General features: G+C 43.2%; 1 protein-coding gene across 1 annotated transcript in view; it reads right to left on the bottom strand.

The window, feature by feature from the left end:
* Positions 1-16856, bottom strand: part of MSH3 (mutS homolog 3) — a 167247-nt gene that overhangs the window by 25925 nt on the left and 124466 nt on the right. The window contains exons 18-19 of the mRNA XM_066602947.1: positions 11529-11636; positions 7983-8097 (exon numbers count right to left, since the gene is read on the bottom strand). Coding sequence (XP_066459044.1) covers positions 7983-8097; positions 11529-11636 — 223 coding nt within the window. The remainder of the gene's footprint in view (positions 1-7982; positions 8098-11528; positions 11637-16856) is intronic.

Below are 16856 nucleotides of genomic sequence, written 5' to 3'. Positions count from 1 at the left end.
CCTTTTCAACGCTGTCCTCTCACCGCGCGTCTTCCCTGGAGCTCCCCGTCACTTGCTTGAAGTCTTCTGCTGAGCTTCCTGGTCGAGACTTTGAAAATCTCCTCCTCCAGGAAGCTCTGAGGCAGCACTTGAGAACCAATCAGAGGCAGAGCTTCCTGGAGGCGGGGATTTTCAAAGTCCCAACCAGGAAGCTCTGCAGGAGAACTTCAAGCGAGTCTGCTGGAGCTTCATGGGAGATGCGCAGGAAGATGTGATGTATTTTTTTTATGCAGCTAGGGCTTAGTTTAGGGCTTTGACAGTAGGATTTCCTACTGTAAAAGTTGCATCACACCGCACGAAATTGCGTTTTCATGCGATGCCACAGAGAAGAAGGCTGTATAGGGAAACATGGGCTACAAAACATCGCAAGTCGCGTGCATATCGCAAAACTCGCAAGGTTTTTGACTCGCAATGTTGCACGCTACAAAAACATCGCTAATTTGAAGTAACCCATAGAAAAGCATTGGCTTCACACATGCGATTTGTAGCATTGTCGCAACGTGAGAAAATCACACGATTTTGTCTCCTGTGTGAAACAGGCCTCAAGTGTACAAAATTCACAGCATTTCCGCATCAAAAACAGAGTCAAAATCAGTTGTGGATCTGCAGCCAACTTCAGCTTGCCGCTCTTCTCACCTCGTAATCAGCAGCCTTACACTGCAGCGCATAGAGCAACTCTCATCCGGAAACTGCTATTAAGTGCTGCGGCCGCCGGCTTGGTGATGCGCCCACTTCTACATCAACTGACTGGCAGCTGCGGTACTTAGTAGCAGCAGCCGGGTGAGGGCTGCCGATTGCAAGGTGAGAGTAGCAAGAGGCCGGAATCAGCTATGGATTTGGGTCTGTTTTTGATGAGGAAATGATGTGGATTGTGCTGCAGAAAGTCCACAGCATTTCCACTACATGTGAACATACACTTATATTTTCTATAAGCCACTCATAAAAGAGACCTCTGATCAAACCCATGCACAAGTGACTTTGCAAGAGCTGAGCAGCAGCCAACTATAACAACAACTTCTATTGTTTAGTTGGCTGAGCAGCAGCCAACTAAACAATAGAAGTTTGTAAACAGAAACTTTGCATCAGTTCTGATCGGTCATGAATGAGCTCAACCTTTGTAGGGCAAAATTAAACTGCACAAGCCCCCTGCAGCTTTTAGGGCAGCTACAAGTGTGGCAAAAACAAAAACTATGTAATATTTTCTACTCAGAGAAAACCTATTGGCCAGCAAACATCAAGTCAAACCAAACTATTGCTCCTATATGTCTTATAAGAGGTTAAAGGGAACCTGCCATGTCCTTTATGCTGCTATCGCTGTGGCAGCACAAACTAGTAGTGGCAGACATGCCAAGTTCAGTGGTTTCTAAGGTTGGGACATCGACACAAAAATATCGATAGTCGATAGTATCGACTATTGATGAACAAACTATCGATTATTGTAAAATATCGGTGGAAAACTATCGATATTTCGATATATTGACTTTTTAAATGCTGTATAAAAATAAAACCGGTCTAGGGTTAAATAAAGCAACACGATGAACAAAAAAATTATAGTTTTCTTTTAAAACTTAACTGTTGAATTTATTATTAACTTCTAACTATTAATAACATCCTGAAAATATATTAAAGATCTCATTAAAATTAGGTATATGAAAAGAAGTTTTTTTTATCATTGGCCCCAATAATCGTTATCTAATGAGCTAATATTAATTTGCTCACATGCTCTCCCTTTAAAATGCTCCTTCGAGCAGACATAACTTCACCAGCTTGACCGGGAGTGCAGAAAGATGATTGGAGGTAAACACACTGAAACGAGGTCCTGCCAGCTACAAGGAAGCCAGAGGATGGACGCTGGAGCTGACGGGATGTGAGCATGATCTCTGTGTGTGTATGCGTGTGTGTGTTTGTGGGGCTGCGTGCCCTGCATTTTTTCAAGTTGCTGCTGAGGGACCAACGGTCTCCATGGCAACTTGTAAACAATGCAGGGCCTGGTAACGCGAACGCAGTCCCCCGAGTGCAATTGTAATTGCGTTAGATGGGTCTCCTATCTTTTCTATGGGCACTGCGTTTGCGTTAGACGCTGAACGCACAACATGTTGCGTCTCCTTCTCTGGACGCGACCTTCTTGCGTTCAGCGCAGCCCTCAATCTGCATGTGGAAATGCTTTCATTTAGAAAGCATTGCCCACAGCCATCGCGTTAGACGCAAGCGTTCGGAGCCTGCGTCTACCCCGATGCATAAACGCATGTGGAAAAGGGGCCGAAGACCCCACTGTTTCTGAGAGTCACTTTGCCTGCAGCAAACCATATTGGTGACAGTCACCTCACACTTTCCAAAAGTTTCTAGAACTTGCTTATAAGTTCATTAGTGCCTCAAGCAAAACTCCATCCTGTACAACACAAAGGAAAGGGCAGAATGTAAAGAAAGAAAATCTGGTCACCGGACCACACGACACACGCTCTTCTTTACGAAAATCGATACTATATCGCCTTAAACTATCGATGTTACCGATATATCGGACATAACAATATCGATGAAAAGTATCGCCAAAACATTAGCGATGTATCGATATTTCAATATATCGGTTTTCGATGTCCCAACCTTAGTGGTTTCTCACTTATGGGATAAACTGCAGTGGGTTTAAAAAATTGAAAGCCCATTACTGCATCTCCCAGAAATAGAGGAGTCCAGCTTATTCATGAGGTGTTGCTAGTCTCGACCACATTCTGATTGAGTTTTCTAGCTATTATACTGCATAATGAGAAAACTGCCACAGAATGTGTGGACAGAACTAGCAGCACCTCAACGATAAGCTGGACTGATCTCTCTCTGGGAGCTGCAGAAACAAGCTGTAAGTTCTTAAAAGACCCTACACATCACCCCAGTTATCCGGTGTAAAAGGGGCTTTAGGTGCAGATTTTTCATTAACCATTTTTGCTGGAACCATTGCTGGCTTCCTCAGTTATAAGCTAGGGATACACCTTGTGTTAGGTGTTGGTATGTGCATGGTGTACCGGGCAGAGAGGCTCCATGCACATACCAACAGCCAACTCAGCTATAACTGAAGAAGGGGCGAGGCCCTGAAACGCGTCTTTTTATGCTGGTATAAAATAAACCGGAGAAGCTTACTTATTGTACTTTATATTTCGGTCAGCTGCGCCTCTACCATCATATTTTTTCCTTCACTAGTGAAATAAAAAGGAAAAATCTTTTGCCCGTGAATAGGTATCTCTGTGGACATACCTTATTCCTTGGCTGCCTTGTTCTCTGTCCATCATGTTTCCCAGACATGACTCCCCTGGATTTCTTAGGCCTCCCTCACACAAGTGCTTTCCATGGCATTCTGAGCGCTGCGCTAATCGCGGTATAACACTCCCATCGTTTTCAATGGTGCCCAGCAGATATCTGCTCGAACGCGGCGATTCCAGCACCATGATTTTTAGCAGAGTCTTTTCTATTTTTGCGTACTTCATCAATAATGAGGAGTGCCAGACCCCGCTGTCGGCCGCAGGGAGCTGTGGACGAAAACGAGAGTAGGATCACAGCGCTTTGCAGCGCTGCTGTGTGAGGGAGGCCTTACTGTGGGGTCAACTTAAAGGGATTCTGTAAAGTCCATGCTGCCCAGACCATGGGCAGCATGAACCTGAGACAGATGAACCTATTGCCCCTGTGAGTGCCTTATTCTGAAATGAAGCAGTCTTTTCAGCGATAATTGTTGTGTCTTAATGTGCCCATCTTTCACTGTTCAGTTAAAGGACAGTTTTCAGTTCTGCTTGAAAACAGTTCTTCAACAGAACAGCTGACAAGCAGGACAGCATGCTGTGTTCTGCCCACTGAGAGCCGATTTCAGCTGATAACATTGTTACAGCTGTTCTCAGTTCTCAATGTGGGTAGAACAGCTGATAAGCAGGACTGCAGCCTGTGTCTGCTGTCTATGGTGCTGAAATCTCCACTGGAGCCCATTGCTGAACAATGGGAGCCATTTACAGAGCTCAGACCTCCTGTGGAGTTCTGCAACAACTCTCAGAAGCTCATTTGCATGCAAATGAAGCTAATAAAGTACTAATAGCAATTAGTGCCTATTAGTACTTTGTGCAAAACGATCGCTGATCTTTTGAATCTTTTGAAAGATATCTATCTATATGTGTAAATGGGCCTCAAGTCACAGGGGTGGGCGGCTCCAGCCTCTCGCCCACCCCCTGTATGCAGTCAGACAGCATCTCTCCCTATCCACGAACAGGGAGAGGAGCTGCCACTCTGCATACAGCAGGCGGGGAGAGGCCGGAGTGGCCTGCCCCAACTCAAACTTCAATGTGCACTTCTCCTGAAACACTGCAGCCCCAACAGATGCATGATTACACCATCATCAGCACTGGTCTATTGCCATGTTGTTCTCAACTTTACATAAAATGCCGCTTTGTGATGACTTAGTGTACGTTTATGACTTGCTCCTAACTACAAGTTTAGCTTTAAAAAAAAAAACTTAAAATGATAAGATAAAATAAAGTACTTTGAAATCATTGCGAAAAATGCCAGTGAAGCATTAAAAATGTAGGCTGCTCTTCTCCATAGCAACCGATTTCCACAAGAAGCCTACATTAATATGGAAATAGAAGCACCTAAATGGCAAGTTTGCACTTTACAGACAACTGCAAAGTAAGTCTATTATGTCAGATAATGCATTTACCACCGCTTGCTTTAAATAAAAAGCTGGAAATTGAATGTATGACGACTTCCTGATTAAGATAACAGAGCATCAAAGCTTTTTCAATACATATATATATTTTTCTAATATTTTGTAAGCTAGAGATGTTTTGTATTTTGGTCTATGAATGAATGTCACAGAAGACAAGGATCACTGGTTCACAAGAGGCGATTCTTAATCTACATTGCTATTTGTATGTGGAATATCTAATCAGACATATACTGCATGGAGTTATTGCTATGTTACTTCCCCTCCTATAACACTTGTAGAAACTGTGAGTAGGAAATCCCAACTCACCGAACAACTGCATTCAGCTGCAACTCAGTGACCCACATGTATCAATACCAGCTTATTATGTGTCAGTCTTATTCTCTCTTCCCTCAGATTTTGGAGTTTTGGGACGAAATGTATCAAACATTGAATGTCAGTTGAAGATCTTTTCACATCTCATACTGGAGAAGAATTCTCGCAGCGGGACCCGACCCGAGCGTCTGCAGAGAGCAGTGTGGCACTCACCCGCTCCCGCGGCTCTGGCTCTTTCATGTGCCCGCGCATGCGCAGACCGGAGCAGGCGACCGGGGAGTGAGATTCCTGTGCGGGGCTCTGGACAATGTCTTTCACAATGAAGAGCGAATAGTGCAATGGCTTCATAAATGAAACACATAGTATTACGCCATTATTGTTGTGCGGGGCTCAATACATATGGGATGATTGTTGGTCTAGTTAAACGCCTTTTAAATTTTTGTAAAGAAAAAAAAAAAAAGACAATAAGCACTTAGTCAAATTGCATACAAGTTAGTACATGTTGTTAAATACAAGCAGACAAATCTATTTTATTAACCTATGTGCAGTATTAGTCATTGTCAAGTGCATTATGTATAAAGCACAGAATGTTGGACAATCAGATCCAAATAGTAACAGTACGTAAAGGTGCTTTTACACCAAATGATTATAGCGAGCCTCTGAACTATATCATTCAGTGTAAAGGCATGCACCGACTGAATAATGAATGGGACGTCTCTCACTTCTCACTCGTCGTTCAGTTTCTGCATGCACAAACCTGGATGATGTATCGTTCCACATAAACAGGCTTGCTCACTTATGAACGACTGTTTGCTTACCGTGAATGGAGGCGGATGGGCTGGAACCATCTCCGGTAGCCCCACCTCCATTCAATCAGTGATGCCTGTTCCTGTGTAAAAGCACAGGAACAATTAGTCGCTGGCATGAGCCACTGCCCGACAAATCGTTTCGCATAAAAGCACTCTAAGGCTGAAAAACAAGACCTATGTCCATCCCATATAGCCTGTTATCTTGCAATTTTGATCCAGAAGGCACAAAACAAACCATGGGGTAGAAGACAATTTTCCTAATTTTAGGTCAACAAATCTGAATCTGGCAATGGGAATAATCCCTGGATCAATAACCCTCCTGATGTCCTTCAATGAATGGTTAATCGAGCACCAGTTCTAAGTAGCTGACGCGGCGCTCAATGAACCAATCAGAGCAAGCACTGCTGGAGGCGGAGGATTCAAGCCCCGCTACTAGAAAGAAATGCTCTGTCAGTGTTCAAGAGTACATGGAAGCCTGCCGCAGCCCAGCGTGAGGGACCCGAACGCTGTCTACTAGGCGAGGATTATAAAACACCTCCCCCTTCCTCCTCAAAAATAAAGACAGACACTGACTCTTTTGGGGGCAAAAATTAATATAAGACAGTGTCTTATTTTTAAGGAAACACAGTAGTTATTAGGTCTTTTTTCTAAACTAATTAACCCCTATCTTGATAACCTCTCTGGGTATTGTAGTCCACCTATTCCGTTAATAACTTGATTTGCTTGCCTTTGTACCTGCTCAAGCTCAGATATGTCCTTCCTGAGTACCAGTGCCCAAGACTGTACACAATATTCCATGTGTGGTCTGACCAGTGAGTTGTAAAGAGTAAGAATAACGTTCTCATCATGTGCCCCTAGACCTCCTTTGATGCACCCCATGATCCCATATGCCTTGGCAGCAGCTGCCTGACACTGCTTGGTCCATTTAAGTTAGCAAAACACCCAGTCCTTTTCCATGTCAGATTTGCCCAGCGATTTCCGATGCAGTGTGTAATGGTGACATATATACCCCCTGCCCATGTGTATAACGCTACATCTATCAGTGTTTTAACCTCATTTGCCACTTTTTTGCCCCCAACTTATCCAGATTCATTTGCAACCTTATACTGTCCTATTGTGTTAAAGTCTATACTAGGAGCAGGAGATCAGTGACAAACTCCTACTTCTCAGGGACATATTAGGGTACACACCATATACCACAGGTCAGTAGTTCGTGTAATGTGCTTCACTTGTATTAGCCAAGAGGCTGAAAAACACTGCAAAAAACCAAGGCAATTGGCTGTAAAACTGCTCCATTTTATCTGCATCATCCTAGGTTGCTCAGCCCACAACGTGTTTCCCAACTCAAGTCCTCAAATACCCCAAACGGGTCATAATTTATCCATATCCCACAGAAACCCCTGTAATGATGGATGAATGGACAATTATTATATTTCCTGTGCTGAGGAACTCCTGAAAACAGGACCTGTTGCAGGCACTTGAAGATCACAGCTGTAAACACTAGGTAGGATTGTTCTAGCTACGAGGACGAGAATATGCATTACAGACAACACTAGGAGATGAGAAGTTACATGACAGAGATGGGATTCACAGGAACTCCTAGCAATAAATGACACTTTATGCAGATTTTATTGTGTTCATTAAGAACTGTTTCAGACCAAACACATCTTACGCAGCTAAACGACTGCATGAACGCTGATCGTCACTGCTAAGGTTGTTCGCGCTCGTGCAGAGTGCTTAGACAGACCGGCTTTGCTGTTAATCGCTGGGCGCTTCACCTTCTATGGGAAACATTGAGCGGAAAGCACTTAGACAGAACACGATCCAGCGATACTCTATGTCAACTTGGGTACGAATAGGCAGTGATTTTTTTGCATTTACACTATTATCGCTCAAATGCGTTTGTTTGAACGGAGTGATGATCGTTATGTATAAATGAGCCACTAGTGCATGAGTACGAAGACCAATAACACCGGAAGAGGAGCTATTCTCTCCCGAAGTGAAAATGAGTGACAAAACGTACATTTCTCCTCCTCTACAAATATCTGTGTGTTTCTTCCAGCAGTAACTTGGTAGGTCATCTATAAGGGCAGCCTGTAAGTAGGTGGACAAGTAACATTACTCACCTTCAGACTGCTACTGTTTGGCACATACTGACTGCTTTCTTCTAAGAGTAAATCGATCACAGGATGGCGGCCATTTTTAATGATTATTTCCGTTCCGTGATCATGAACAGTTGGTCTGCAAATTACATAATCAGATATTATGGGGGACATTCATAGAAGATTTCACATCAGTTTCTGGCATAAAAATGTCACAAATCTGTGTGCAATTGGGGATTTGCACAAAAAATTCCAACTTTTTGCTGTTTTTGCTCTTGTCCACTATTTTTTATTTATTTTTTTAAAGAGGGCATGGTTGGTCAGATCAGATCTGTCATATGTTCCTGCTTAGGCCTATGGAGGAGCCAAGATGTTTCTAATACATGAAGAGCCGTGCACCTCTTCATCTCCTAGACACATCGTGCGCCGGCGGAAAGGTTATCAAGACCAGAACTTAAAATGCCGGTCTTAATAGATTTACACATTTGGGTTTTATACAAATACCGTGCAAACCAAAAGCATTAGGAGAGTCCTGCACATACATGCCTGAGGTCTGTAGGAAGCAACGCTTAGCTATATAGTAGGAGGGAATGAGTAAGCATCATTGCTTGTAGGGGGACAGTAAGGTTGGGCTCGCACAGCCGTATGTATAAAAGCACAGCGAAGGAGGTAGTGAGCCGGCCTATTGCTACGGATGGCAGAAATATTGCACTGCGCATGACAACATATCTCACGCACAATGTCATGCGCAGTCTTCACTTTTTTTTTTTATTCTTAAAATTTTCTTCGTTGTCGCTTCGCAACATTGCGTATATACGTCGCCCATACACAATGTAATTGCGTTGAATATGCACTTCTAGAAAACAATGGGCTCTTGAGTGTAATACACAGCAAAACAGAACATGCTGCGTTCTTTATTACACAATGCGTAAGCGCAGATGTGAGCGAAATGGCGTACGACAATGTATTTGATTGCCTGCGAATTATGCTGTAATATGCAGTACTCTTAGGCTTGTGTGCGGCCAGCTTTAGGGAACAGTAGCCGACGGGAGACCTTAAAGGGGTTCTGTCAGCAAAACCTCTTTTCTAACACTGCCCTGCATCCCCAACTAATCTAAACTGTTGAAAGAAATCAGTTAAAAAAAACAAAGTAAATTTACCTAATCCCATTGTATTTCCTCCCTCCCTTGTTTACCTGGCGCGTGAGGGGTCATCTCCAATCAGCTCCTGCGTACTGACGCCGACCTAGCCACGTCTAATCTCTGACGTCCTCCGAGTCTTAACGGCAAGTGCGCCGGGAAGGCGGACGCATGCACATTCGCCGTCGACTCTTCAAGGACGTCAGAGGTTAAACGCGGCCAGGCCAATCAGTGGGCGACGCGTCACTTGTCACGTGTCGACCACTGACTCGGGCAACAGTACTTGCCGTCTGTAAGTAGTCAAAGCAGTGGCGGAAGCTGGATTTTTGCCAGCTTTTGCCCAGCGATAGAAAGGCTGCCGGAGGGACATCAGGAGAGCAGCAGGTTCATGGTGAACGGCACAGTAAGGCACAGGTGAGTATAGATTTTTTTATTTTCCTGACAGAATCCCTTTAAGGCTTACTCACACAAGTGTATTTTTGGTCTGTGAGCTGTCCGTGTGTGTAACAGACAGCACACAGTCCCATTAAAGTCAATGGGGCAATTCACACACGTAAGTTTTACATGGACTAATAGCCCATTTAAAAGAAAAAAATGTCAGTGTCCCGTTCTGGTTCACTTTGATGGACCAGAATCACTCACTCAAGTCAATGGGTGCACAAAAAAAGAAGTGTACACAGATAACATTCAAGTGCCCTTTATTATTCACTGATCATTGCTAAGCAGTTCTAGAAAAAACAGTTGGGCCTCCTTCAGGTTTTTTTTGTTTGCGTTAAAAAAAGGAGGACACATGAATGTAAAACACCACACACAATGCATAGAGGTCACATGCAAATGCACTGAAATTCATCTGTTTATCAAGGACTGAAACTGCACACACCCATGGGAGAAAATCCTACAGTTAGGTTAGGAGATTTTTGGAAGATTTATGGAGTTGGAGTGTCAGACCATAGGAGTAATTAGAGGGTTTTCCCACTCTACTACGTTTTACTGTTTTTAGTTACAGAATAGGAAATCCTACAACTTTCTAATATACATGTATTTAAAAAAAAATTCTGCTCCCATCCCTCTCTTGTACCAGCACAGTGGCCCCTATCTGTACAGTAGAATGGTATAGTCCATGGACTGGTCGGTCCATAGTAATGGCTGTCAGTCATGTGCCGTCTATAGTAATGGCTGTCCGTCATGTGACCCACCCAACATGTCGTGTGACGTCTGGTGTTCAGCTCACACTGATCCGGTATCCAACAGGTGAATAGTAGATTACCGAGGAGCAGAACTCACACAGTATTACTAGCTGCTCTTATATTTCCATCATCTCCTCTGTGTGGTGTGGACCTTATTAAACAATAAGAGGACATCGCCTGGAGACAGTTGTGTGTGTTTTTTTCTGAGCAGTTAAAGGGGTTATTTAGGAAGCGCCTGCCGGGCTACTCCCGGGTTGAAGCGGAAGCGCGGCTCCTACCCCTGAGTATAGGCTGATGCTTTCAATGAGAGCTGTGCTTGCAATTACGAGCGCCAGCTACTAAAGGAAGGGGGAGGTCGGAGCGGCGCTTCCACTCCGACCCCGGTGTATCCTGGTGGACGCCTCCTGAAAAACCCCTAACTTTATTAACAGCTAAAGAAGAAAACAGAGACACAACTGTCACCAGGTGATGTTGTCATCTTGTTTTAGTAAAGTCAACTGCAAAAGAAAAACCACTACACAGAGGAGATGGTGGGAAATAGCAGAGCTGCTTCTCCACAGACACCGATAGATATGACAGCACTGCAGGTAGAAATACTATGTGCATTGTGCTGCTCAGTAATCTACTGGTCACCTATTAGAAACCAGATCAGAGTTGAATACTAGGGGGTCACATGACTGACGGGCATTACTATAGACATACCTGTCCATGGACTACACTGTTCTACTGTGCAGATAGGGGCAACTGTGCTGCTTTAAGAAAGGGATGTGAGCAGAATTTTAAAATATGGCACATGTATATTAGAAAGCTGTAGGATTTTCTATTCTATAACAAAATAAACAAAACCGTAGAGAGCAGACAACACCTTAAAAGACTCCCAGAGTAGAAAGAATGAAGAATGCTGCCATGGCTACAAGTAAACAGAGCAATTAAGGCAATAGGGGGAGTGGGTTAAATTTAGGGGTATATACAGCATGCACAAAGAATCCAGGAAGGAATGGTAATAGGGCACCAAAGAAAAGACTAGATATCAACATGGCATCATATGAGGCAGAACAGAACAAGCAATGAGTGTTAGTGGTAATCTAGTCCGTTCTAGAAATGCCATGTGTTGCATTTACAATACAGGACTACTGTATGTATAATTCTACCCATTCCCAATAAAAGAGAAGTAATATCCAGTGTCAAGCACTGCACATAATACTACTAACGTATAATAGGCAACAGAAACTAAAAGCGATTACCTGCAATAATCACCTTGCTTGGCCACTTCAGCCAAAGAGAACAAGCAGTCGGCAGTTGCTAGGTGATTCACAGCCTTAGATACTGAATGATAATGCTCTCCAAATTTACTACAAGTGGAAAAGATTAATTAGAAACTTGAATGGTACAGATAATTCTACTATTATGCAAAAGCTCTGGTAACCAAGAGGAGATATTCTTGGAATAACAATGATAGAAAACCTAAAGCAGAATGAAGTTGTAGCAGCCGCTATATAGAAAGTCATTTTAAAGGAGATACACTTCTGATTATACAGCAGCTTTTTGGAATGGTACCTTGATTTACAGGAGTAAATCAATAATAATCATACAGGGAATCTCCAATTTCTTGGTCTTCCCTCTGCCGGATCAGTCAGCAGGACACAAGTGCAGTTTATTGTCTGTAGCCCTAAATGTCATCACTGGTGTTACTGATGCCTGTAAAGGTAAACTGCAATACTAAAATATTAGGGAATTGCTGATATCCACTTCCCCAATATAACCAGTATGGAGGCTCCAAACCAGTGCACTACTCTATGGCCGCCTGCACACGGGCGAAAATCCCGCCGCGGGATTTCCCGCGGGATTTCCGCCACTGAAAGTTTGTATAGGAGTGCATTACAATACGCACTCCTATGCAGACGACCGCGGTTTGGCCGCGCGAAATCTCGCGCGGCAAACAAACCGCGGCATGTCCTATTTTTATGCGGGGCACGCACTCACCCGGCCGCCGGCTCCGGTCTGCGCCGCAGCAGGCACATGAAAGAGCTGGGGCCGCCAGGCGCGGGTGAGTACGCGCTTGTCCCTGCAGGCTCTCGGGTCGGGTCCCGCGGCGAGAATTCTCGCTGCCGGATCCGACCCGCTCGTGTGCAGGCGGCCTAAATCATGATTAAAAGAGTGTCAAGGTTTGTGCCCACTGAAACTGAACTTGGTTGTGACAACTTTCATGCACTAAATGCAAAGCCTCTATATTCAATAACTACTTCTCAATTAGGAGCAGTCCGCGTTCTGTGTGATGTTCTGCCTGGCGGAGCATGTCTCTTCTCAACCACTTGAAAACTGAAGTTCTGCTCCAGACTTTCCTGATAAATGCTAATCAGATACCCACAGAACTTCAAAAATAAATTGCTAATTCAACAGGAGCTCATCTAGAACACTGAATTAATAGACTGCCTTTTCTATTACAAATGAGTTGAATTCATTCCAGGAGAAGTTCTTTTTATCATACATTTTCACCTGACTACAACTTTTGCACAGTACTGTAATATATTTGTGTGTTATATATATATATATATATATATATATACACACACACACACATATATATATATGTACATACATATATACACACACACACCCTGTAGATGCTCTCTAATATCTCCAACCCTATATATGCTTTAACTGAATAGGTCCAGAGTTCTCTGGTGATGAATTTCTTAATATATCGTTGTAGCCTTTTATAAGGCTCAGAGCTGAGCTCTGTTTTCTCATGAAGAGTTTTAAATCCCCTGAATAGACAAGAGTTGAATGCTAAGATTTTGTCTGCCTGCAGTCACCACTAGGGGGAGCTTCAGAGTTAATGGCATACTACTTAGACATGTAACACAATAATAAAAACTTATTGCAGCAAGCGTCACTTAATGGAGGCTGCAGGCGGCATGACCTTTAAATTTGTATGCGCTTACTGGACACACAAAGCAGCACTGACATTACCTCAACGTGGCCGAAAACCTTGTTGGCATGTGGCCACTGCAGTTTTTAAATTAATTTGCAGTTGCTTCATCAGCAATACCTTGCAGCTAATACCAATAGGTACATGTTTTTATGCAGGAAACAACTATAACCCTTAATGCCTCAGGACAGAAGTCGACATTCTGGGCACCTGGTATTTGGTTTAGAGTGTCACTGCGTTGGCATGAGCGTCAACACTGTAGTGATGGCTGCTAACATTCCCACCCAATAAACTTTATTGGATGGTTTTTGGGGGATGGATAAAAAATAAAAAGGCTTGTACAGCAAGTGAGGATGAACCCACTTTTCTGGCATTATCTTTCACCATCAAGGGAGTCAAAACCCTTGAACCCCTGGGAAGGTGTCCAAGGACTGCCACTTCAGAGGGCTCCGATTTATCTGATGCTCAGTGGATTACCCCAGAAAATTTCAGACCCTAGATCTGATTTTACTTGGAGCTCAGGGATACAATTTGACACAGCGGGGCTCAGCAGGATGGACTTTAAGTTTTTTTTTCAGCTGACTTCATTGCCCACCTTCACTAAACTAATTTATATGGCCACAATTTCATCTGAGAAAACCCAAACAGGTTTTGCAAAGCCCCACAGGTGGGCCCCCCATGGATGCATCAGAAATCGCAAAACTTGGTGGCATTGTATTATGTATGGGGCAGAGTATTAGGGCCTATTGAAGCATGGATATTTTATATCACACCCAAATATTCCACATGGCGATGTCAAGGACACGTTTTGAAGTGGTCATAAAATTGCTGCATTATAATGATCATACGCAGTGCCCACAATTATGATAGCTTTTATAAAATCAGGCCGGTAGTAGAGCATTTTAATGCTAAGTTTGCCCCGATGTACACCCCTGAGAAAACAATGTCCTGGTAAATTTTGAAGGGTGGCTTAAATTCTCCAAGTTATAGAGCAAGGTATGACGTAAAAATATACAAGTTGTGCGAAAGAACATTGGGGTACACTAATAAGATCTGGAATTATGAAGGGAAGGACACCAAAATTGAGCCCACAGAATGCCCCTTCACCTCCTGGGAATTATAGAAAAAATTGTATGAGGATTAGTGCACCTACTACTGCGCCAGGGTTACAATCTATACATGGACACTTTTTTCAGCAGTGTTCCCCTATTCCAGAGCCTCGCTTCCAGAAAAACAGTGGTGTGTAGCACTGTCAGCAAAAGGAAAAGCCTCCATAAGACCCTGCATGAGCTAATTCTGAGAAGGGGTGAGAGCGGCGCACTATGCAGCGACAAAGTATTGTGTGTCAAGTATAAGAGGGATGTCCTTATATTGAGCACAATACACGCCCATAGCAGTACCCCTTGCCCAGTATGAGGTATCAGTAGCTAGATCCCCAAGCCAGACTGTATCCTTGAATACAAGGGGTACAAGGGAGGGGTTGACCTATTTGATTAAGTATTCGAGCCGTACAATGCCATGCAGAAAACAAGGGTGTGATACACAATATTGTCTGTACACCTCGTAGAGATGGCACTGTATAATGCCTACATGCTATATCCATGTGCCTGCCAGAGGGGCACCTTTCTTGAAATCACGGTGGTCATCAAGGCCCTAATATTTTGGGACGAGGAAGGATGGGGGGATGGAAGCGAGGCCACACGTATTGCACCAGGGCAACACTTTACTAGTAAAATTCCCTCCACTGGTAAGAAGAGTAGGACCCAAAAGAGGTGCAGAGTCTGTTACAAACGAGGAATAAGGAAAGATACCATTAATTACTGCGAAACGAGCCTCAAACAACCTGCCTGTGCATAAAAGATTGCTTCAAGATATATCACACATCCCTGGAATTTTAATCGTATTGTTGAGCTGAACCACCGTTTTATGCTTTACCCTGTTGTAGTGCACCAAGCTTGCACATAAAGCCACGTACCAGTCCTTACCTTCCAATCCCTGTCCTGTGTCCTAACAGCAGTTTGCATACACATATGGGGCATTTCCGTGCTTGGAAGCAATTAGGTAAACACATAGAATCATAGAATCATAGTGTTGGAAGGGACCTCCAGGGTCATCGGGTCCAACCCCCTGCTCAGTGCAGGATTCACTAAGTCATCTCAGACAGACACAAACCAGAGCCGTCTCCGGCGGCGTCAACCTCATGGGAAACTCAATCTGTCTCAGACACCCCGCCCCACCTATCCAATTTCTTCCCTAAAACTAAGTTAGGCCCTGGCCAGGCCGATTATATACGGTTTCTTTTATTTAACAGTCCAAAACAAAGATTGGGCTGGGATACAACAAGAGAGGATTGCCTCAAAAGTTTCTAAGTATGTATCCCCTCAATCTAATTTACTTCTTTGTAAACTATGTTTGTTGTATACCCATATGACTGTACTACTTTTCAGTAAAATGTTTACCACCTTACTGTAAACTTGAAAACTTCAAATAAAATTACAAGTATTAAAAAAAAACAAAAAAAAAATCATCCCAGACAGATATTTGTCCAGCCTTTGTTTGAAGACTTCTATTGAAGGAGAATTCACCACCTCCCATGGTAACCTGTTCCACTCATTGATCACCCTCGCTGTCAGAAAGTTTTTTCCAATATCTAGTCTGTCTCTCCTCCCTTTCAGTTTCATCCCATTGCTTCTAGTCTTTCCTTGTAGAAATGAGAATATGGCTGATCGCTCTGCAGTGTGACAGCCCTTCAGATATTTGTAGACCGCTATTAGGTCTCCTCTCAGTCTTCTATTTTGCAAGCTAAACATTCCCAGATCCTTTAACCATTCTTCATAGGACATGATTTGCAGACCGCTCACCATCTTGGTAACTCTTCACTGAACTTGTGAACCCTATGTCTTTTTTAAAGTGGGGTGCTCAGAACTGGACACCGTAGGGGCTTTTTCTCCTGTTGCCCCTGGCAAAAATTAAAAATTAGGGGCTATATGTACATATTACTGGAAAAATTGGAATTTTTAGTTTTCAAATAAAACTGTTAAAGCAACTGACAAAACACCTATGGGGTCAAAACACTCACTACAATCCTTGTTGAATTCCCTGAGGGATCTAGTTTCCAAAATGGAGTCAGTTCTTGGGGGTTTAAAATGTACTGGTACCTCAGGGGTTACAAAACAACATGGCGTCTGAAAATTATTCTAGCAAAATCTGCATTCAAAAAGCAAAATAGCGCTCCTTTTCTGAGCCCCGCCATGTGCCCAAACAGCAGTTTATGTCCACGTATGGGGCATTTCTAAAAACGGCAGAATCCGGGTAATTAGTTCTGAGTTTTGCTTCTCTGCTAACTACTGCTGTGTTATAGAAAAAAATGGTTTTAAATAAACTCAGCGAAAACAATGGAACTGCTAATTTCTGATATGCATTTCTGATATGCATTTCCTTAATTCCTGTAAAATATCGAAAGGGTAATAAAAGTTTCTAAATGACATTTTGAATACGTTGAGGGATGCAGTTTTTAAAATGGAGCGATTCGTGGGGGTTTTCTGATATATAGGCTCTTAAAATTCATGTCAGAACCGAACTGGTCCTTTAAAAAAAATAAATAAAAAAATAAAAATCAGATTTTGAAATTTGTTATTAA

Source organism: Eleutherodactylus coqui, chromosome 5, assembly GCF_035609145.1.
Source record: "Eleutherodactylus coqui strain aEleCoq1 chromosome 5, aEleCoq1.hap1, whole genome shotgun sequence".
NCBI classification, from domain to species: domain Eukaryota; kingdom Metazoa; phylum Chordata; class Amphibia; order Anura; family Eleutherodactylidae; genus Eleutherodactylus; species Eleutherodactylus coqui.
This window is presented reverse-complemented; position numbering and strand designations above follow the sequence as displayed.